This window comes from Struthio camelus, chromosome 2 (assembly GCF_040807025.1).
Source record: "Struthio camelus isolate bStrCam1 chromosome 2, bStrCam1.hap1, whole genome shotgun sequence".
Classification (NCBI taxonomy): domain Eukaryota; kingdom Metazoa; phylum Chordata; class Aves; order Struthioniformes; family Struthionidae; genus Struthio; species Struthio camelus.
This window is the reverse complement of record NC_090943.1, coordinates 73,675,514-73,699,247: the sequence shown is the minus strand read 5'-3', so window position 1 is coordinate 73,699,247 and position 23,734 is coordinate 73,675,514. Positions and strand designations below refer to the sequence as shown.

Sequence of the window (23,734 nt, the reverse complement as noted above, 5' to 3'; positions counted from 1 at the left end):
ATACCCGACATATATCACATCCTTCCCTCCTGAGCACCATCAAGAACAGGTTATTGAGCTAAGCAGAGCTTTTCAGCTGACCCAATATCACAATTCTTTGTGGACTAGAAACATAAGTATTTATGGTTGGATTCAAATAGAGAATCAGGTATCATAACATTAAGCAGTGAAGCACCAAAATGCTTGCACTCCATATTCCACTGCTTCATGTAAAAAAATGGGAAAACTTCCACTTTTCTATTTGGAGGTGGCAGAGGCTTAATTGTCTATCTTTATAGATTTCTTAGTTATCCTTTTTTTTTCTTTAATGTGTACATATATTTGTGTGTTGGGATACACCCTTTTCTCTCAAGAACTGAGCAGGAGTCACTCCTTTAAAATGCATAAGCAGAAGAAGAGAAAGTATAGCTCTTCCCCTTCATATAGTAGCTATTTATATAAAAATGGTTAGAAGACTAAAACATAACATAACATAAACCTGGAATTTCCCAGGTATAATTTACTTTCTGCCTAATGGGAAATGAAATTTTCACTTCTTTCCATTTATGAGCAAGCTATACTGTCCTTCTCACAAATGACCTACCCACCAAGCTACAGACTCACGCTTATCCTATGTCTCTTACTAGAAATGATTCAAAAAAATACAACAAAATGGTATTAGCAACATACAGTGGATGGTAGCTTGTAACTAGAGCATCAGAATAGCATAACACAAACTGCATAGGAGCAATAGCTCAAAATTAAGAGTAGGCCTAGCATGGACCTCAGGACATAAAACTCATCTGTCTCAAGGCACAATGAATACACCTAGGGCACTTCAGAGGTTTGCTTAACTTATTCTTTAAAACTTCCAAAGGTAGCAATTTTATGGTCCTTCTGATGCTTAACTATCCTTATCATTAGAAAATTTTTCCTAATGTCTGGCTTAAATCTCCATTACTACAATTTAAATCCATAACTTCTTAGCCAGCTAATCAGGGGCGAGAAAGCAAATTTTTTTCCTTCTTTCTCGCAGCAACTGTCATGTATTTCAGCTATCATATCTTCACAAAGCAGCCTAGATCTTTTGTTCTTCCTACTGTTTTTAGTCCTCTATTCTCTTTACACTTTTTTCTTAAATCAATGCTGGATAGCAGTTAGCTGTAGCCTTTTTTGGCATTAGGTAGAGAAAAAAGACACTCTTGTTTACATAGCCCAGTGCAGAATTTGCCTTTTGTTACGTCTTCATGGCTTTGCTTATTCATGTTCAGCCTGTGATTCATTGCAACTGCTAGTTCCTTTTATATGAAACTATGGCCTGGTAAATTGTTCCCGTTTGGTATTTGTGTAGCTGATTATTCCCAGTGTAGCATCATGCATTTGTCCTAAATAAAATGCATTCTGTTTTTTCTTGATTACTTCTCCAATTTGTCGAGATCTTTTTAGTTGTTGTCTAGTCCCTCTTCTGCTTGCTGTCCTCTAGGGTCTACTGAACACTCTAGTTCATCTTTCTATTCAGTAATATTCAGTGACTCCAGATTTAAGGCATGCCCTTTAGGACTCCGCATGGTACATCCTTCCATTTTAGGAGGTTATTCTTTTTATGAAAATGGGACTCTAAACCAGTTTTGTGGCCCCTTTGTATTTTCGTATAGACTATACTTCCCTAGACTGCTTAGGGAAGCAATGGTTTGGAATACCATTGCCAATAAAAGAGGCAAGTGGTACTCCACAGAGGCAGTTACTCCAATATAATGCCTAGAATGTTTGTTGTATCAGCGTTCTAAATGACAAGCTATGAGATAGGGTAAAACCAATGGGGTTATTTTGCATACCACAGTTCAGACTATGAGAATAAACTGGTATTGAAATGTGTGATAGCATGTAGAAGAGAAAACTGTATTATGCAGGGGGATTTCCATTAGGAGGGATCCATTAGATGAAGAAATGACTGCTGAGGTATAGAGCACTCAGAACTGATTATTCTCAATTATTATACTCAATAATTTACTAATGCATTTAATATATGCTACACATAATTAAAATTATTTTCAAAATCACTTACGAGACATCTTTGATGAAGTCTGTTTTTCTAGAAGTCGTACTATTTTGCATTATATTTCAAAAAAAGTTTAATGAATGAGTTGTTTATTTGCCTCAAGATTGATAGCAGCTAACAGAGCTATAATTACTAAGGCCCATTTACCATTTTAAGTATTGGACTTAATTAACTTCTTTCCATTATTTGGAACTTCCTCAATAGTATAAGATTTATTAAAAAGTAATGTGAGCGTTTCAGAAAGCTTCCCAATCAACATTTTAAAGAATTATTTTGAACAATTTAGTAATTTCTACCGTTGCCACAGGTATTGAAAGGTAAAAGCCTTGCTTAAAAACAGTAACAATGAAGGAACAGGAAAAAAAAATCTATTAATAGCTGGAATGTCATTTGCAGTAAAAAGATGATTACTTTCACCTATGTTGTTACACTGTTCCGTATTTCAATTTTTCATACGTTATTTCATGTTCATTTCATTTCTGAAATTAGTAAAGGCAAAACATAAGAACAGACTTCAGCTGTGTTGATGGACTATTGTTTGCATGAGAGATAATCCAGCGCTTCTGTATTTCTGCATAGGATGCCTGGGTTATAATGAAAGCAAGTAGGCTTTTTCCTGTAGGTTAATGGGCAACATTTGGCTGATCATCAAAACCCTAGGCATGGGTCTGAATCAATTCTGAAACTGCCACTATGTAACCTGGCAGCTGTCTTATTAATCAAACAGTACTTGAATTCATTGCAAAACCATTTGGTGTTAAATAGCATCTCTTATGAAGTTGAAAAATATTATGAAGAAACCTAATTTAAATGTCTGGACATGAAAGTCTATATAAAATTAGCTATCAAGGACAAGGGCTTCAATTGCTCCTCCAGATTAGTTCGGAAGACTCATGTCTCACCTCCCCATGATCCACAATCATATTCTTAATGCACAGAGGGAATCTGCCAAACTTCCTCCCCTCAGATACACTAGCAAGGTACAGCTGCCTTAGGCATGATGTGTAGGGGCCTCTTCAAACTTTTGAAGGAACAAGCGTCTCTTGTAAAATCCTTGTACAATGTTTTCTCATGTTTCTTTCATTTAGATGTAAACACCGCTACTAGTATAAAAATGGGGGGAGGGGAAGCAATCAATAACTATCATTAACGTTGAACAAGAAATTCTAAATTATATTATCATGAGATGACATTTGCAAAGCTTTAGTGCATAGAAATGCTTCAGGGAACTTGAGTTAACAGCGTCAGTTATAGATGGGTAGGTAAGAGTAATCCTAAAGATTGCTACAGTAAAATAGATTAACAGATCCCCTGAAGCGCATGGCTGGTCAGCCGATAAGTTCTGCTTAAAGGGTGAGCCATTGCAAATTGCATTCTATAAACTGTAGAAACCACTCTAACACGTCTTCCATGAATCACTTTTTCTGCAGAACCCTCTTCTAGGCAGGCACCTACTCCCCAGTTGCAAAAAGCCCTTCATAAATCCCTGTAGCTGAAAGGAGGATCTGGATTTGTCCTCTCCACTGCCATGAGAACTACCTGCATGAGCAACTCAAATTGAAAGGATCCAAAAAATATGGCAAGTCATATAGCAGGAGTATGTTGCATCCTATGGATGCGATATAGCAGGTCATGCCCTCTATGCTGAGAGATTGACTTCTAAAGCTGCTTTCAGCAAGCAGTTGCTGAATGTCAAAAGTAAGCTTTCAGAGAACACAAACACTTATATGAAACAGTTTAATAGGGGGAAAAAAAGCTCTGAGTTCCTCATTAAATTCAGTTTTCAGAAGCATCTGGGTTAAAGAGTGGATACTTATGCTGAATAGCACAGTTTTTCCAACAGCTGTGGACTGTTATAGATCAATAGCTTCTATAACTATATGGATTTTCTTTTAGGAAAATTCCTGGAAATAACTGCTTGGCTATACCCAGAACATGCACAATTCAAAAATCAAGTATCTGAAACAGGTAACAAAGCTAATATTTTTTCTAAGTACGCTGCTGCGTTTATTAACTAATGTTCTGAAACAAATGCAACCAATATACAAGTATGAAACTGTGTATATAATTGTAAAGAAAATTAAGGTGTTGATATCCTACCTTGGAACTGTGTAAATTTGATGGTTCCCATCCTCTCTCCATTTCTGAAAACAACTTGACCCTAAATAAAACAAGTAAATAACTTCAATGTTTTATAAATCTGTTGCAATATAGTATCATTAGAACTGCAAGTATTTTCCATTCACTATTAAAATTATACAATAAAGGCTTAAACATTCACAGAATCACAGAATCACAGAATGGCTGAGGTTGGAAGGGACTTCCGGAGATCATCTAGACCAACCCCCCCTGATCAAGCAGAGTCATCTAGAGCATATTTCCCAGGGTCACATCCAGACAGGTTTGGAATATCTCCAGGGAAGGAGACTCCACTACCTCTCGGGGCAACCTGTGCCAATGCTCTGTCACCCTCACAGGAAAGAAGTTTTTCCTCATGTTCAGATAGAATTTCCTGTGCTTCAGTTTCTGCCCGTTGCCTCTTGTCCTGTCACTGCAGCAATATAGTACATACATCCCAGATTAAAGTAACCCATGTTATCACCCACTTTTTGTGGATGGAAACAGAGGTACAAAAGAGTCAGTAACTTGCTCGGTCTCAGGCAATGAATGATATGCAAACAATTGATTTTCACTGTATGACTGTTTTTATCTAGGATATATAATAGCTATGAAAGATCATGCGAGTAAATGGTTCTCCTGAAAAAATCTATTCATACCAATGGTTATGGATGACAATAGCTTTTGTGCCTTGATTTTGCATTGCATCAACATACATGTCTTAGCATTCTTCTTAAATGTAATGCCTTTCAGTCAATACTATCCTTTGTTGTGCCATACGTTGTTACTTTTCAAAATAATGGTCACATAATACTGAAGCTTCCTCACATGTCCCTGGTGAATTATTGCCATCTTTCAGGGATGACTTAAATTAAGAAAAGGTCTTTTTAAATGCTTTCCTTGAATCATCAATTTCACACTGAACCCCTGATGTTTATAGTGTATGTATGTTAGGAGTTTTGCATTCATTTATGCTAAGTATTTTCTGTATTTTGAACTTACAGTGCACTGTTGAGCAGTGTGTGTGTAGAAAGGCTGTTTTACTGCATCCACATTTTGATTATCATAATTATATCCATTAATCTTTGTTTTAACAGATATAGGGGTAAGAGAAACGAAATAAATGTGTAAGGCTACAATACATTTCTCTGGGCAAGCCACTCCCTTTTTGAATGATCCCTTCTTGTCACTAAGGATCAAAAATAGCCATCTTCTGTTTGTAGAAGAATGCAGAAGAGAACCTCAACTTTTACACGCTGCAAAATCTAACTTTAAATAAGTGGATGATATTTATTCTACAGATATGCTCCCAATGGGAATTTTGAACTCTGAAAGAGACCACCTGAATCGCCGAATTCAGGTCTCTGCAAGAAGCCATACAGCAGGTATGTAGTGCAGTTGGGGCAACAGAGCATTCACTCCATGTTTTCTGCAAGCCACAAAACACTTCCCTTCCAATAACAGAAGACAGCACCCTTCAATAAGTGTAAGATATCTAGTGCTGAGGATTAAAAGACACAAAACGTCAGTCTGTGACAAAAAGAGGAAGAGAAATGAATAGCATAAATTCTGGCAGCAGTTACATAAGGACACAGGAACTGCTCCTCCTGAAATCTAGTTCTGAAATAAGTCATACCCAGTAAGCGGTAACACAGCTCCAAGGAGAGAACAGAAAACGTTAGCAGGCAGACTAGGTGTCCACCTTAATAGCCCTCATCCGTATCCCCCTTAGCATGAAGAAGTAATATTTAATATCCCTTAATTTTTTAAATAAAATCATAATGCACTTGGCTACTAGATTTAAGTAAAAAATAGTAGAGAATATTAAATATGACTTTTAAGATACTACGTAAGAATCACTTGTTGTAGATATAAATCTATGGTCAATCCATTGTTGAATCTTGTTAAACTCTTAGGTTTTATGACCTCCTACAGAGAATTCTACAGTATAATTTTTCACTGGAAAAGTATTTTTTGATTTTGTATTAAATTTACTGACTTTTAGTTTAACTCTGTCTCCCTTTATTCTTTTGTAACAAGATTTTAAGTTGTAGTCTGCTAAACTGCTATTTATAGATAAATAGATACAGCAAGAACCACATGTATTATGACGGTCATCTATGATTGTCGTCTATTAATGACAACATAAAAACCTGGCTCATGGATTTTTCCAGATTTCAAGTAAACTAGTTTGCAATATTATTATCGCTCCTTGTAATATCACCCATATATTCATCATTAGGATAGAAATACGCCATATGCATCTACTGATTACATGTGAATACATCCTCACTGAGATATTATGACTCTGCCAGTTGAACATAAATCAAATCTAAATGTTCTGAATAAATATAAAATTTTTGATAAATTATGTATGAGCAATAACAGTGATATATAAGTAGTGTTATACATTTAGAAGTATTTGTTTTTAACAACTTCCATTTGAAAAGATTTGCCACTTATACTGATCTAAATAGTAAATAAAGATATGCATGATGGTGTTGAAAGAGTTATGGAATAAACCATGTGAAAATGTGCTTGTTACCTTCAAAATTATTCAAACATAGCATTTTACTTTCAGAAAGCTTACTGAATAAGGCTAAAAAGTCAAGCAGGTTATTAAAAAGAATAACAATTTCTGAATACTATTTATTAGTACTGACACTGCCTTGGATTTGTTCATAAAGCACAGGGTTTATAAATGTTATATATCATTGAAATACAGACAGCAACAAGAAATAAATTTTGAGAAACTGAATTTTGCTCTGTATTTTGTGTGTAATGCAACCAATACATTTGTTTTAAAGGTAAAATCAACAATAAACATATCAGTAACAAGTCTCAAAGCAGAAATCCGTGAACAATACCTGAAAATGACAGTACATATTTATAACCCTGACTTCAAAACTGCAACTGCAGCCGCAGTTACTGCTCAGTTCTTTGCTTCTTGGGAATGTGCTTCTTCATAATTACATGCGACAGACAGATACAGTGTAAAGCTTAAACCCTTCAAGACTCTAAAATTTTAATGTGCTGGGTGAGGGAACACCTTAGATTTTTACTACGGCTTTAGGTAGCCCCAACAAATACTGAAATTCTGTCCCTCCTCCAGTATTCATTTCTGCTAACATGGAAAAAGGGGTAGTTTTCATGGAAACTGAGAAATTACATAAATACTGATGCTTTCATTTCAGTTTTTAAAATACTAACTTAAAACAGCAATAGAAAGCAAACTAATGAGATATCCATTACTCAATGCTTTGGTCACTATTTCATGAAGATAAGGCAATTACATTTCAGGTAAAAAAAAAAAGTAATTAACATACATACATAATACATGTTGCAATATTTTATTTTAGATATTGATAACAACAATTATATTAAGAAATAAACAAACCTGTGTTTCAGAAATCTGTTCTGTATAACTAACGTGCTCATTTATGGCATGAGAGATGATTTATAATCTAATGTTTCTCTATGATTTCTTTGCAGTCAAGGTAATATATTGTAAGATTTAACTGAAGAGTTATATTCTTTAGTCTTGAGATTCATAAATTACTGACAGTATTTTTCCCTTTATCTAAAATAGCAGATGTTTGCATACTAAACATTCATAATACATACACTAAGCTCTGCTATTACAGAAGTAAGTTTTAGTACTGCTTCCTCTTTTATTTTTATCTCGACACATACTCCAGTGCACACGCCAGTACAGACTACACAAATGCCTGACTGTGCGACCCACCATAAGAGCTAGATCTTATGAAATCCATGTGAATATAACAGAAAAAATTCTCTTTTGCCTTTCTACCTTCTGTTTTTTGACATCGTTTCGGTATATGTAGATGCTTATTAAGAAAAGATCAGTGATTGTATAGATAAGAACTATATATTTTTAAGAAGAGTAGTAGAAGTAATGGAGATACCAACTTCTTTGGAACCCAGATTCTCAGTACTCAAACAATATTTCCTAGTAAAATAACAATTTTACTTGAGGAAATGCAAAATATGATCTATCTCCTTAACAAAAAAATTTAAGTCAGCTACACAACTAAATTCCTTTCACTTAGATCAAACCACATATTTTATTATACTTAAAACAGTCAATCAGCAAAAACTTTCCTCTCCATTACATATAGATCATGCCAATGGGGAGCAACAGAAAACACAATGCTGTCAGAGTGCCTAATTTATTTTCTTCAAACTACCATCGAGCTACAGATATTTTTTCTTTATTTTAAAATGTCATTTTCTTCACCAAATGCAGGAGTGATGCTAAAGTAAGTAACAATTCTACAACTGATCTCTCTCCAACTCTGACCTGTGGACAAGCACCTTCACATCAGCAATTATTCTTAAAAATCTGATGGGAGGGAAACAGGAGTCATGTGATTTGGAGTTCCAACTCATGAGGATGTGATAGAAGAGTATGGAAGAGAAGGTGAATGAGCCCAGTCTGCCACAGACTGGTACCCAGAGCTGTTGCTGCTGGTAAGCACAGGTACTGCCCAGTAAAGTATGTTTGCAACCCATTGCAGCTGCATAACTCACAATGCAGCCTTGCATGAGCATATTTTATGTAATTTTCTTAAGTGTACAGCCATCTCAAAAAGGAAAACTATAGGGTTACACATTGCAAGTTAGAGGGGCTGAACAACTGAAAGGTATTTCACTATAGTTAAAAGCCATACGCTTACTTTAAGGTTACTTGATTTTTAAATACTTCTCTGCTAGTACAGCTGCTTTTTCTGTAATTGTTTGGCTTTTTGTTTTCTCAAAAGTTGCAACGTTTTAATACCTATTTCAAATGATGAAAAGCAGAACTGAAAAAAAAAACATTTCAGTAGTTGCAGTCTTGCAATTGCCACATTAAAAAAAAAAACTTCCTATTTCTTCTGCATACTGCCTATGAGAACCCTTCTAATGAGCCTAACATTGTTTTTGTCCTACTCATACATACTTTGTTATACAGCGTGATCTCATTTCATCTCATTACTCAGAAAACTAGCCTCTCCCCTCCCTGGATGTACAATATTAGCTTTGTTTTTAAGTCATCAATCCTTTATTGGCAGCCAAACTAAGAAGTCCACAAAAATCATCCATTTATGGAATCATAAAATGTTAGCCCAACTCATAAAATATTAGCCTAACATTAGCTTTATTTTAGATATATGGGGCTTCTCTTCCCTTTAGAGCGTTGTTAGTCATTCATCCACCCTTGGCTGCAGCTATTTAATATCCTTTATTTTTTCCTAATTGATAAAAGGTAGTTATCTTTGCTGTATTATGAATATATTAGACCTCTCTCTATCTATAGAGCCCTAATATGTATTAGAAGATTTTTGCATTATAACTGACAGTTTTATTATTCTGTTTTAGACATAGGCCCATGCTACTGTTAAAATTATTTTGTTCCTCGTGCACCTAAATCCCCAGGCAACCCATTTCATCATTCATATGTTTAGCTTCCTTTATCAGTCAATAAGAGTAGAGTTCAGAACATTCTTAGCTACTCCCTCAATCAGGGCCACGTCTGAACTTTGACCATCATTTTATTTACTGTATATCTATTTCTGCAAAGTGTCTCAAATAAATACCTTTTATTTCCATGATTTTCAGTACCATATCTACAAAAACAGGTTTACTTTAGCCTATGCTTACTTGCTTCTCTAACAGTCTTCCCCTACAAGACACACAACAATTTTTTGTTTATCTAAATTTTTATTATTTACCCAGCTTATACTCGGTATCTCATTGTTGATTTGAGTCACTTCATAATCCTATATTTACAGAGCCCTCTAGTCAGATCATCTTCCAATATATCAATGTCCTATTCCTAGTGGCATTCCTTGAAATGCCTGAGCCTACATAGCTAAACCTGTTTCAAAAGCAACTGTTGACACTTTTTCCAAAATAAATTAACTCAGTCACTTTCAGTTAGATACTTAGTATGAAGTAGATCATTTAAACAAATGAACATAGAAATACCTGAAAGCCAACAGGATCACTAAGGCAATTGAGATTATATTTTTTTACTTACAACACTGTGCATTATTCTCAAAGAATATAGAATATTGTTAGCCCTGTAATTAAAATTGTTCCTTTAAGCTCTGTGACATCTGCTGAGATGAGAAGAGTCCTTCTAATCCTGTAGAGTCCTTACTGGACTAAGTCCAAAAAAAGTAGTAGCCAAAGAGGCATTTAGGTTGAAGCTTCATATGACAGCAAACCTCAGAGCTTACTGACACCAAAAGGGCAAGTCATACCTTCCCCTAGTTACACAGTCCTACAACTTCATGGTGGTAGCTCTGGCACTCATCATAGCCCTAAGTGAGATGCTATGGCCTATTAATCAATGAAATGCATTTTTGGAGGGGAGGGGAAGGAGGGGAAGGGGGATTACTTTCCAGTGCCAGAATCAGAGCCAGCAGAGCAGAACAGGAGAAGGACACAGGTGGTAGTGGAGGAGGGAGGAGCAAGGGAGCAGGGCTATCTCTATTAGTCCCAACTCCTTTCACAAGTCTTTTAGAGTAATCAGGCAATCCACACAGCCTCCTACTCCTGTGTTACATACTCTAGCATAGATTTAGCCATTCAGCACTTTTCCTGCCATGCACAAAACAACAAGCTGGAACTTTATGGATCTAGACTCCTAAATATTTAGGTGGTGAAGAGCTAACTGCTGTAATTCATAACCTCCTTCCATCCTCCAGACATCACATTAAATACAATAGTATTTATAGGGAAAGGGAATATCTTTTAGTCTATAAAGTGATATAGTCAGAAATAATCCAACAAGCTTTAAGCGATGCAAGTCCACCTTCACTTATGAAACAAAGCAGCAAACTTCCAGCTAAGGGCAGCTTGTGAACAACTGCTCCCGTTTTGACCTAGTTATACCATTCAACTTTACAGTCCTTAAGCACAGGTGCAAAAGAGGGTACTAGGGAAGCAGTGATAAAGCCGTCAACTCCTATGGAGCAAAGAGGTAGCTGTCACCTTTGGAAAGTGAGGGGTGAGCAGAAGGCAAAGGGTGAGGAAAATTATAATGCTCCATAAAATCAACACCTCTCTCGAGAGCATAATTTTATATCCTTAACCCATTGTGAACAAAACGTTTCCAGGACATTTGATCAAAGCAGATCCTGTGACTGCAGCTTTTCCAGCCTTGAGACTATTTTCAGGAGATATGTTCCTATTAAAATTCTCAAGATTGAACATTTAAATTTAAAATATTTTATGATCTACAGAGATTTTTTTGCTGCCTATTTTCCTTCTTATGACATGTTAAGAAAAATTTGGGTAACTGAACGCAAGTATCTGGAGAGAAGAGTAACAGAAAAGCTTAAAGAGCAGGTGTGAAGCACAGCTACAAATCTGGTCTTGGCTAACATTTTCTAAGTGAAGCAATAGCACCATTCTAACCTAAACCTAAATTCTAACCTAACCTTCTCTGTTAACTGATCACAGAATCACAGAATCACAGAATGGCTGAGGTTGGAAGGGACTTCTGGAGATCATCTAGTCCAACCGCCCTGATCAAGCAGGGTCACCTAGAGCATGTTCCCCAGGATCGTGTCCAGACAGCTTTTGAATATCTCCAGAGAAGGAGTTTCCACAACCTCTCAGCAACCTGTGCCAGTGCTCAGCCACCCTCACAGGAAAGAAGTTTTTCCTCATGTTCAGATGGAACTTCCTGTGGTTCAGTTTGTGCCCGTTGCCTGTCATTGGGCACCACAGAAAAGAGTCTAGCCCCATCCTCTTTACACCCTCCCTTCAGATACACCCTTCCTCCTGATGTTCTAGCTATGACTGAGCAGGCATAAAACAGCAGACAAAAATGAATAAGCTTATTTCTAAGGATTAAATATCTCTCTGCTCCACAGGAAAAGTTTTCAAAAAAGTTATTCCCAAATGAGTAAGTTTCCCAAACATGAAAACATGGGTGCTGGAGAAAGAAAGTGGGGAAGAAAGAAAACAAACCCATGAAATAATAGAAGAAATATACAAATGTTGCTAGAGAGAGAGCGAGCACCCAGAAAAAAACATTCTTTAACTCATGATGGTGGTGGATAAGAAGAATGGAGAACTGCTGTTCATCAGATCCCATAATATTAGAAGTAAGGGGCACTCATTGAAACTATTAAGACATTAGTCTAAAACTGGGGGGGGGGGGGGAATCAGTGATCTCTTCCTTTTTATCTTAGGGAGGGTTTTTTGTACAGCATTTAATGAACTTCCTGAATTCACAGGGGAGAGGGAGCAGAATTGTTTATTTGTTTTTTTTAGAAATTGAGGACTTGGAGGTCGACCGCCATACTGACCCCCTAGGGCATTCCGTATATTCTTATGTAGTTTCTTCTGTTATCCCTTCTGTATGCAGAGAGGTAAATGAGAAATCAGCCTTATCTCAGATTTCAGGAATCCTCTGTGGTCTTCTAAATAGGTTACAGAAAATGGTTCAATATGAGTGAAGTATAGGAGGGGCAGATGTACAGGTTCACATCAGATATCATTTGGAAATAAGGAACACTCTCAGGAAACAAATATATAAAAGACACTTTTGCTGCGGGGCAGGGTAAGGGTCCTAATCAGATCCCAAAACTGCTTCAGGCAAAATAACCCAAGCAATTTTCATAAAAATGTTGGATACAGTTTCTCGTATTTGCCAAAGGATGATCTTCTCTGTTAACAACAGCTGGTACAGGCAGTCGTGGTATTGCCCATTTGTGCTCTGTGCTTTGGCACACACCTCCCTCAGAGTCCCACAGAGTAAGTAAGAGTCTCTAGAAATTAAAAAGACATAAAAATCATTGAACATAGTGGGACCTATTTTGCATCTGCAATGAAGCCAGTGAATGGTGTAATGTGGTGAGAGAGATTCCCTGGCTCCTTTAGTGCAAACCAACTTGAATTACAAGCATCTCCCAAAAATAAGTTTCCTCAAAATATGACTACATTTTAAATCTTGCAATAGCATCATAGTAACAACAGAGTTCTTGTATTAATGATAAGGGCAGAAAGAAATAGCAGCGAAGGATCAGCATCTTATTTTTCAAATTCTGGGGCAAGGTCATCAGGCGTGATGACATCTTTCTGTGTCGACCCTTCACATTCCTCCCATAAGGGCGTGGCGAAGGCTGGCTGCTCCATGTGGGATAGGGCACTGGGCACACGGCTGGCAGGGCAGGGGCCACACTAGCCAGGGCCCAGTCCAACTGCACCTGAGCACCATCCCAACTGCAACTGCACCAGGGATCACAGCCAGGTGCAATCAAGAATCCGGATCACGAGGCAGGTTCATGTTGACAAGACCGGTCTGAGGTCAAGCCTGGAAGTCAGCCCATAGGGCAGGGGCAGAAGCAAGTCCAGGGATTGCCAGGTAGGTCCATGGTGACAGAGCAGGTCCAAGGCAAGCCAGGAGACCATTCTGCAGATCAGGATCCATGGCTGAGCAGGGGCATAGCTGGAGACTCCTCCAAACGTAGTTCAGGCAGGGACTGAAGGCCCCAGGGTGAACTGAAATGGGGCCCCAGGGCCTCCATTTCGTGGAGGTCCTAGGGGAGGCTGTCAGGGCCATTAAGGTCTACTGGTGCCCTCAGGGCCCTGACACATCCTGGATCTAGGACTACACACAAACAAACTCAGAAGTTCTGTAAGTGTCATCATCACCAGGGCCTACTTTTATCATGATGCCTCTTAGCTCCATTCTCAAATAAAGAACTCCAGTTTGTTCAGTTTCTCAGTTTCTTCTTCATAGGAGAGGGACTTTTTTTTCTTACTATCTCCAGTCTCTAATACCCTTTTAAATTTTCTTATTCATTTCCTATGGGATGCTGTCCATGACTGAAACACAGTGTGTCTGTCACCTGAGAGCATGCTGTTGCTATGTAGAATTGCTATCTGAACTTCACCACATTTTGGACAGAACTTCCTCTCTTTTTCCAGGGAGGAGGAAGCAGGAATATAATGGGAGATTGAAGGGATTTCTTCCCTCTATCTCAGTGGTACCCTCTGTCATCAATTGTCCTAGCACAAAGCTATGCTGTTGCCAGCACAACAACATGAGATATGGCCAGACCAAGCTGTTCCATCAGGTTAGCATTTAGACATATACATAGAATTTTACACAGCTATGCAGAAGTGAGGCAGCAAAATCACTGCATTTTTTTTCAGCACAGCAAGCAAAAGTACTTTTAGTGAACACCCGAGCACTCTGTTTTACACGTAGAAGCAAGTCTAAGGGAACGTTGCTGACAAGATAATAGCAATGCATAAACAGAAAGCTGAATCTGTTTGCTGATGGACGTGGGGAAAAAAGAGACTATTAGCCAGGAAATCACATATTAAGCAGTATTGCATTTGCTGGCCAGTGCAGGTGAAGAAAGAATAAACCTAATCCATCTATGCTGCACTGTCTACACACTTACTATAACGTGTTTTATCATGTTGCGCTATGCTTATGATTAGCACAATGCAAAGCAATTAGATGGTCTTTTTGCCATTCTTTTTTGTATATCATTTTACTGATGATAAAATTGTACTATTATGTGAGCCATCTCTTCTATGTGAGCCATCGTGAGCCCATGTAAGCTCTTTGCTACCTGCTAAAACATAGTAATCATTAGTTCTCTTAAGGTTAAGACCAGAGCAAGAAAGAAACTAAAATTAGACATATATACTTGACTGAAACCTTCTTGCAAATTTTTTGAATACTTTAAAAACAAAGTGACAGACACTGGAATTGTTTGTATAGCAAACTCTTTCAAGTCTGGTGATACAACCAAGTGCTACCTACTGATATTTCCTGCTCTGTGGCTGACTTGTGAAGCATGAACAAAATAATTCTTTTACTCTCAATTCAATCTCTTTCAGAGGTGTATAAAAACATTTATGTTAAATAGTCTCTTTTTCAAAGTGTCAAGAGAAGAGGAAGAGGAAATGCTCTGGATCACCAGTACTAGGAATTCAAGCTCTTTTCAATATGTGTTAAAAGGTAAATCTGAACTGCTGAGGTGATGTTCACAATTGTTCTTTTGAGGTCGACTCCCTGCTGATTTCAGTTTCTAGCTCTCTGTGTCTGTAGAAAAGAAAAGTACTACAGCATATCAGCATATTATATTCTACCACCACATTTCTTACAGCTTTTGTAAGAATGAATCAGAAGAGATGGCATAAAGCCTTTTAAGGATACCTTATTAAACAGCAGCGTTATCTGTTATACAATGCAATTTCAGATGATGTTCTGAAGTAATTTCCCCCATTTTCTTTAAAATACATTAATCTTGGCAGCAAGAACAACACAGGTGGTATTTCACTTGTTCTCACGATGACTTGAATCACTACCTGCTCTCTGCATGCCTTGTCCTGTCCAATCTCTATCACATTGCCTGAATGCAGTAGATTACTCTGATCAGTCAGTTCTTTCTAATGATGTAGCACTTTGCTACATCATTAGCAAGGTCTCTGCTTCCAAAATAAAGCACATTGACACTATCGGTGTGCAAGTGCTAAGCATAGTGCTTTCTCAGTATTATCATTCTAAGTGAGCAACTTTCATTCAAAGCTGCCTTAATGAGAGAAAAAAAAAGGAATAAGGCATGCAGACCACACAGTTTTACAAATCAATTTTTAATCTGAATATCTGCTAGTTGGTATGGTTCTTGCTATGGGCTGGGGTTGCGGGGGGAGAGGAAAAAAAAAGAGGGAACTCATTTCTAGTGTTATGTAGCTATTTTTTCTACACCTGAAAGTTCCCTTGCGTGCAGAAATATGAGCTGACGTCTACTAGGAAAGAATTATTTGGAGGCAGTTAGAAGGTATTGTTGCACTGAAGAAGCACCTATGACTAAAACACAAATGCTGAATTTCCTTCCTTACTCAATGCTAGCTCTTACCACTCAAACCACTTTATTCAATATTCATGAAATGTTTCTAGTGCCTTGAGGAATTTAAACCTTGCTTTGGCCAATCAATTAAGGCAGCTCAAGGTACAGGAACTATCCAGGTAATTAACTTTCTAATAGATATTTCCCAATTAAAGTCATGGAAATATGCTGTCCATTTCATAATAGAATAAAAATAATCTTTTCTTACCTACATTTACAGTAAGCTCCTAATAGCCTTTTATTTTAGCTTATTTGCAGTTTTGGCTTTACTCGACAACTGTCATTATTATACTTTTTAAGATGGGTATTTTTCTAAAACTAAAGAAACTCAACAAAATTATTTCTAATTCCAGGGCTCTTGCAACTGTATTTAAAATTTCAAATTTTGTCTATATCACTTTCTGTATCAGAAAGCACTCTTGAAGACAGCTATATTTGCTGATAAAGAAGTTTCATCCTCTTCCACTTCTTCAGCACTGCATCCCTCCAGGTGATGCTTTCATCAGCTCTGAATTCTCACCAAAAGCTGTAGAGAAGAGCATTAGCTGCACTAGGCAGGGAGATTGTCTAGAGTAGGTTTGCCAGTGGCTCGAGGTCTAGCCAAAGTTTTCTTCTTAAAATCAAATTCAGCTCTTATCGCTGTCCCTTTTAACCCTTCACGCTGTTCTGATCTGTGCCAACAGCCTGTACAGAATCAATGAGATGTAATTGGCATAGTTTTGAAACTAAAGATTTTCTATTTTTATCCCTCTAATAGTTTTAATGAGGAAAGGCAGCAGTCTCCATATTCTTCAGAAATCAGTCAGATTCAAAGACCTTGGAAAACTCTTGGATGAGCAAAGAACTCCTGGGAAAACTCCAACAGAAGAAGGAAGTACACAGAATGTGGAAAAGGGGACAGGCCACTTGGGAGGAATACAGGGACGTTGTCAGAGTGTGCAGGGAAACGACAAGGAAGGCTAAGGCCCATTTGGAACTAAATCTGGCAAGGGATGTCAAGGGCAACAAGAAGGGCTTCTTCAAATACATCAGTAGCAAAAGGAAGACTAGGGAAAATGTGGGCCGGCTGCTGAATGGGGCGGGTGCCCTGGTGACAAAGGATACAGAGAAGGCAGAGTTATTGAATGCTGCCTTTGCTTCAGTCTTCACTGCTAAAGGCCAGCCCTCAGGAATTCCAGACCCTGGGGACAAGAGGGAAAGTCTGGAGAAAGGAAGACTCTCCCTTGGTCGAGGAGGATCAGGTTAGAGATCTTTTGTCCAAACTTGACATCCACAAATCCATGGGCCCTGATGGGATGCACCCACGAGTGCTGAGGGAGCTGGCAGATGTCATCGCTAGGCCACTCTCCATCCTCTTGGGAAGGTCCTGGAGAACAGGAGAGGTGCCTGAGGCCTGGAAGAAAGCCAGTGTCACCCCAGTCTTCCAAAAGGGCAAGGAGGAGGAGCCAGGAAACTACAGGCCTGTCAGCCTCCCCTCCATCCCGGGAAAGGTGATGGAACAGCTCCTCCTGGAGGTCCTCACTAAGCACGTGGAGGACAAGAAGGTGATCAGGAGTAGTCAGCATGGATTCACCAAAGGGAAATCGTGCTTGACCAATCTGATAGCCTTCTCTGATGGGATGCCTGGCTGGGTAGATGAGGGCAGAGCAGTGGATGTTGTCTACCTGGACTTGAGCAAGGCTTTGGACACTGTCTCCCATCACCTCCTCGTAGGTAAGCTCAGGAAGTGTGGGTTAGATGAGTGGACGGTGAGGTGGCTTGAGAACTGGCTGGATGGCCGAGCTCAGAGGGTTGTGGTCAGTGGCGCAGAGTCAAGTTGGAGGCCTGTAGCTAGTGGTGTCCCCCAGGGGTCAGTCCTGGGTCCAGTCTTGTTCAATCTATTCATCAGTGACCTGGAGGAAGGCACAGAGCGCGCTCTCAGCAAGTGAGCTGATGATGCTAAACTGGGAGGAGAGGCTGACACACCAGAAGACTGTGCTGCCATTCAGAGGGACCTGGCCAGGCTGGAGAGCTGGGCGGAGAGGAACCTCCTGAAGTTCAACAAAGGCAAGGGCAGGGTCCTGCACCTCGGGAGGAATAACTCCATGCAGCAGTACAGGCTGGGGGCTGACCTGCTGGAAAGCAGCCCTATGGAGAAGGACCTGGGAGTGCTGGTGGACAACAAGTTAAACATGAGCCAGCAATGTGCCCTTGTGGCCAAGAAGGCCAATGGTATGCTGGGGTGCATGAGGCAGAGTGTTGCCAGCAGGTGGAGGGAGGTGATCCTCGCCCTCTCCTCAGCCCTGGGGAGGCCTCACCTGGAGTACTGTGTCCAATTCCGGGCTCCCCAGTACAAGAGAGGCATGGCACTCCTGGAGAGAGTCCAGCGGAGGGCTACAAAGATGATGAGGGGACTGGAGCACCTCTCCTCTGAAGAAAGGCTGCGAGAACGGGGCCTGTTCAGCCTGGAGAAGAGAAGACTGAGAGGCGATCTCATCAACGTGTACAAGTATCTGAAGGGGGGGTGTCAAGAGGCTGCGGCCAGCCTCTTCTCTGTGGTGCCCAGCAACAGGACCAGAGGCAACAGGCACAAACTGAACCACAGGAAGCTCCTGCACAGCATAACAGCTTTCCTTTTGGCTTATGCCAGAGTTCTGAACGGCGTAGCTCTATTCAGACATACATAATGTGATGTTCAAAATAACAGTCTTACTTTAGGGTCAGGTTTCCCACATTTTCAGAACACTACAGCTAAGGCTTACTGATATTTAAATATCTTCCTACTGTGATGGTTACATAATGAGCTTCATTTTTTAAAAATGCTTGCTAAATACTTTGTTGCTTCAAATACATTCTCTGACCAGAATGAGTTTAAAATCAATGCCACACGAAAAATCTGAGACATTTATAGAATTCATACCCACTTAACAGAAAAATAGTATATTTTTTGAAATGACATTATTTGTAAATTCTTCAAAATTTCCTGAAGAAACGATAGAGATGAAAACAAGGCAACAGATAACATTTCATAGTCACCCCCTTGAGTCACACTAGCTAATTTGCAGAAATAAGAAGAAATTACAGTTATTGGTAAAGTGAATCCTCTTTTTGCTTTTCTTCTAATCGAAGGAAGTGTGTAAAGTATAATTAAACATATGGATTAACTAAAGGATGGTGGATTTAAGTGTTTTCCTTCCAATTATGAAAGGTATTTCTGCTACACTGTAGGAGTAAAACTCTTAGGTGATAAATCTATTCTATTACTCATGAAGATGTAAAAGCAATATCCCACTTTTTTTCAAAATACCCTCATTTGTATTTGTTTCATTATCAGAAGGCTGCTTTGCTTCGTGGTGGCACTATCTGCAGTATTTCACTCAAATGCATAGATAATTTTGATTGACTCACAACTGCCCTTTTTAGAGAATAAAATATACAAATGTAAAGTTGCCCACCCATTTCCCTAACTTTTATTCAGACAGGACTGTACTTACGTGAGTAAAAGGTGAAGTTTCCTTTCCCACTAAATCAATGTTTAACAGTAACACCCCTGCCCTATGTCCCTGGGTGATGCTGCCCTGGGCTGCGCTGCTGTAAGAGCCCTAGCAGTATGCTCTATCAACTGATCAAGCTGATGTGGCTGCAAATCTACTGGGGCCAGTGCAGGCAGCATGCTCCCACTCAGCTCATCCTGAAGGAATTTGCAGAACTCTGCCCTGCTGAGGGTATTGAACTTTTAGGGCAAGATCTTCAAAGGTAATTTCAGTGGCACAGCCCTTACTTTGCCCATTTTCCTCTTTGTGTTGAAAGAGAAGCTTGCATTATGCTCAAAATTGTTCTGGGTTGGTGACAGTAAAAAAACTTGCTAGCTTGCCAGTTTGGCTGCTTTCTTCAGCCCGATTTGAAAGATTAGACCTTCGAAGTCTAAGAAGTGTTTTATTTTGAATAAAAAAACAAAGAAAACTATTTAAAGATACAGTATTCTTGGTTTTCCTACAAAACTGCAATGCTGCAAGTTCAAAGTAAGTACAATGGGTTGAGGCTCACACTGATACATTGGTGATTACAGCATTACAACATCAGGTTCTCAGCTTCTTAGAGAGGAGTACAGTGAGAAAGACAGCAGTAATATCTAAACAGCCTCAAAGAGGACAAATGACAGATTTCATTATTTTCCCCAGATATCTCCACTGTTGTAACCTTTTCCTTATCTTAATCAAAACACTCACCCTGAATTAGATGGGAATAAATTTCCTTTCAATGCTTTGACAAATTGCACTGCTCTGTATAACAGCACTGAACTTTGTATTCCCAGCTGCCCCTAAACAGCAGTTATTCATTTTTTTTAATACTTATCGTCAGCCATCTATGCTAACAGTCCAAGTGTATGGCATTCTTATAGTGTATTAAATTTTCCAAAATAACTAATGAGAAGTTAGTTATTTCATCTGTCTCAAATGAAAGTAGTATTAGAAAAAAAAGTATCCCCTTCTCTGCCAATAGCACTGAATGAATATTTATGATGTTTTTCACTATATTGCAGTGATCTGACAACATTGGATTCTAGACAGAATGAGGATACAATGCTTAAAAGGGGATTCTACTCTCTCTCCTTCTGTCGCTTATAAAATGAATTAATAATTGCAAAACAGCTAACCTAAAAAATTGCTTCTCAAATTAGATCACATTTTATCTCCACATTCTAACCTGGAAAAGAAGTCACTTAATTTGTACTAACAACTGTCTTTAAAAACACTAATAATATGAACTCATCTACTAAATATTTGTAAAGCTATCTTATGCACAGTGCTAACCCTGACTAATCAAAATGTACATAATTAATGGACAAGAAAGAAACCACAGCACTAATGGAAATCTTATTAGCATATAAATTATCTGTTTTTCAAAGGCTAAGAATAACCATATAAGAAAGATACCTCTTCTATCAGATTGTTCTTCTGAAGACATTATATCAAGTCAACTGCCTTGCAAGCTCACATTGCTGTGTCTCCTAGTAGCAGAAACCAAATTACCCTTTGGACAAGAACTCTTAGGAAATGATTATGAAGTTTCAATTCAAGTCCAGATGCCAAGTGGTACTGCTGGGCTATGATATAATCCAAATTAGATATAGGAATTTATGCAGTTTTTTTCAATCCTATTTCCCTCTTATATTACTAGCTATTAGATAACATGCATTGGTAACTCCTGGAGAGATAGAGGGCTTTTTCTATCAGCCTCCTACTTTTTTTCTCATTAGAAATCTTCCCTCTGCTATGTTGCAGGGTGACTATACAGGAACAGAAGAGGTGAGACAGTTACTGATGAGGATGTGACTTTTTTGAATCAAGGCATTCAGGAGAGGGAATTTCACTTAGTAAACCCTGACAACAATTTCTGTGGCTTGAAATCAGGAACAATTTCCAGTGCTCTCTGATTTATTTCCCAGGGTGGACAAAGTCTGCCCTACAGATGAAGATACACTGTCAATACTCTCACTAGGGTTACATTTTTAAGAAGAAACCTTATTTTGCTCCCTATATAGTGGTGTGCCAATGGAGAGTAGTGGATCCAGTGATAAAGTTACTCCTTATTGCAAACCGTTTTATATACCATCCCCGAGAGATTATCAGAATCTTTTTTAAAGGAAATGTTTGGGGAGAAGATTCATGTCTCCAGTAATTCTAATCAGCATTTGATCAACAGAAGCAGAGGCAATACCTGAAGTCTTCTACTGACATTAGTGAAGTTTGATTAATACAAATTTCTGTTTCAATGCAGCATTCATCTTGCCTTTTTTGTCAAAATGACTCCAGATGTTGATTATTTTTACCCAGAACATGCACTACTTATTAGCAAAGACCATAACGTGGAGATTTTATTAGCTTCTGAACTACTTTTAGATTCATTCCTAGAGGAAGTTGAGTCATTACTCATTCCACTGAGATCTTACTCATGTAAGTATTCTTATGGAAAGTAATGGGCTAAATATTCTATATCACACCTAAGCAAGAGTAACTTTCTCATTATCTGCTCTCAGTGAGCAGGATGAGACTTTTTATTTTGGATGTGGACTAATATAGGACATTGTAACCTGTTTGTTCAAATGAAACGCATTTTACATGAGGCCAAATCTTCCCACTAAAGTTACAGCAGAAGCCAGGTGCTGTCTTTATTAAACAGTGCTTAAGTCATATAATCTACACATGCAGTTAGAGCACTGCGATAACGCATTATTTCTTCACCTGTGTGAAAATGATGGTCAGGTTTTGATTTGCAGAGTTGAAGAAAGGTGAAGCCCAGATGGAAATAAATTATTCCCATTTTCCAAATGTACATGCATGCTCAATTTCAAAAGAGAGCATTTAAGATTCTAGTTCCTTTATTATCTATATTTTTTTAATTATATTTTAGGCTGTACATGTGACCAAAGCTTTTTTTAATGTGCTGTTGGTGTGAAAAGTACGCTAAGAAAGCAGTAACATTGAAAACAAACAGTAAATGAGACTGAGCACTTTCTTAAATTAAGATAAGAATAGCAAAAGTCAACAGTTGGTTAAAAATCTATGAGATGTAAAGGATATGAAGTTGTATATAAAAATCAGTATGTCACACATCACAGATATACTGAATATTACATTCAGGTGAGGAATATAGGAAATTGAGCACAAAATATTTTCCATTTTCATTGTTTGCATTTAATGAAATCATTGTAAATTCTGTATTAAGATTTCCTAATGCGCAAAAAATGATCTGGCAACTAGTATGCTATTTTAGTATTAGAGATTTCTTTATTAAGTTTTTTTTTTTAATCAGAAATAGTTTTCTAAAAGAGTACCTCCAGTCCATCTATAGCTTTAGATGAACTATCTTTCATACCATAGAAGAGGAAGTTATTCTACCAGAGAAACCTTTGGAGTAACTTACAAAGGAGAAAACTCCTGTCACTTACAAACACTACCATTCCAGAAATATGTGAATTAACGAGGGGAAATGCAGAGAGCCACAATACAAAGGCAGCTTTTGCCAATATCATGCATGTCAAGTACTATTTCCTCTAAGATCACTACATTTAAATTAACGGCATTCTCACTGTCTCATCACTTCTTAATATATGTATTGCTAGAGGAATTTAAATCAAATTAAGGATATAGGGACTAATTTGCAGGGAAGGTTTTTCCATCTATACAGAATGGCTGAAAAACAAATAAAAAGAGATACTAATGCAAATATTTGAAGGAAGCAATAGTCAGTGATAAAAGCAGGTTTGTACAGCACAAAGAAGGCTAGGAGAAAGAAATGGCTTTGATGCAGGCTTCAAGATTCAGTCATGACCAGTAGGATTGTGTTGCAAGTGTAGAGATGATAGTAAAAGTGTGTCATCTTGGAGTGGAAGAGAGATCACAGGTGCAGGGTTTCGAGGCTGTACACCGCACTGTCACTCTACAGAGCAAATCAAATACATTTGATTGATTAACTACAATCAGAGCATACTCCAAGTTATGAATATAAAGTGTGCCTTGTTTTGGCTGCCAATTGACAAAGGTTAAAGGGACATGAATTTAAAGTTGTATTGACCTAAAATGTTACTACAGTTAACTTTTCTCATTACTATAACTGAAAGACAACTGATGAATTAGTTTGGATGGATTTTAGTAATTTGCACAAAAGAAAGAAACAATTTTACTTTATCACAGAAAGTAAAGATACT

At 38.2% G+C, this 23,734-nt stretch overlaps 1 protein-coding gene across 4 annotated transcripts in view; it reads right to left on the bottom strand.

Annotated features, from left to right (window-relative positions):
• Positions 1 to 23,734, bottom strand: part of GABBR2 (gamma-aminobutyric acid type B receptor subunit 2) — a 478,089-nt gene that overhangs the window by 198,494 nt on the left and 255,861 nt on the right. For all 4 annotated transcript variants that reach the window (XM_068936292.1, XM_068936293.1, XM_068936294.1 and 1 more), the window contains one exon: positions 4,139 to 4,199. In XM_068936292.1, coding sequence (XP_068792393.1) covers positions 4,139 to 4,199 — 61 coding nt within the window. The remainder of the gene's footprint in view (positions 1 to 4,138; positions 4,200 to 23,734) is intronic.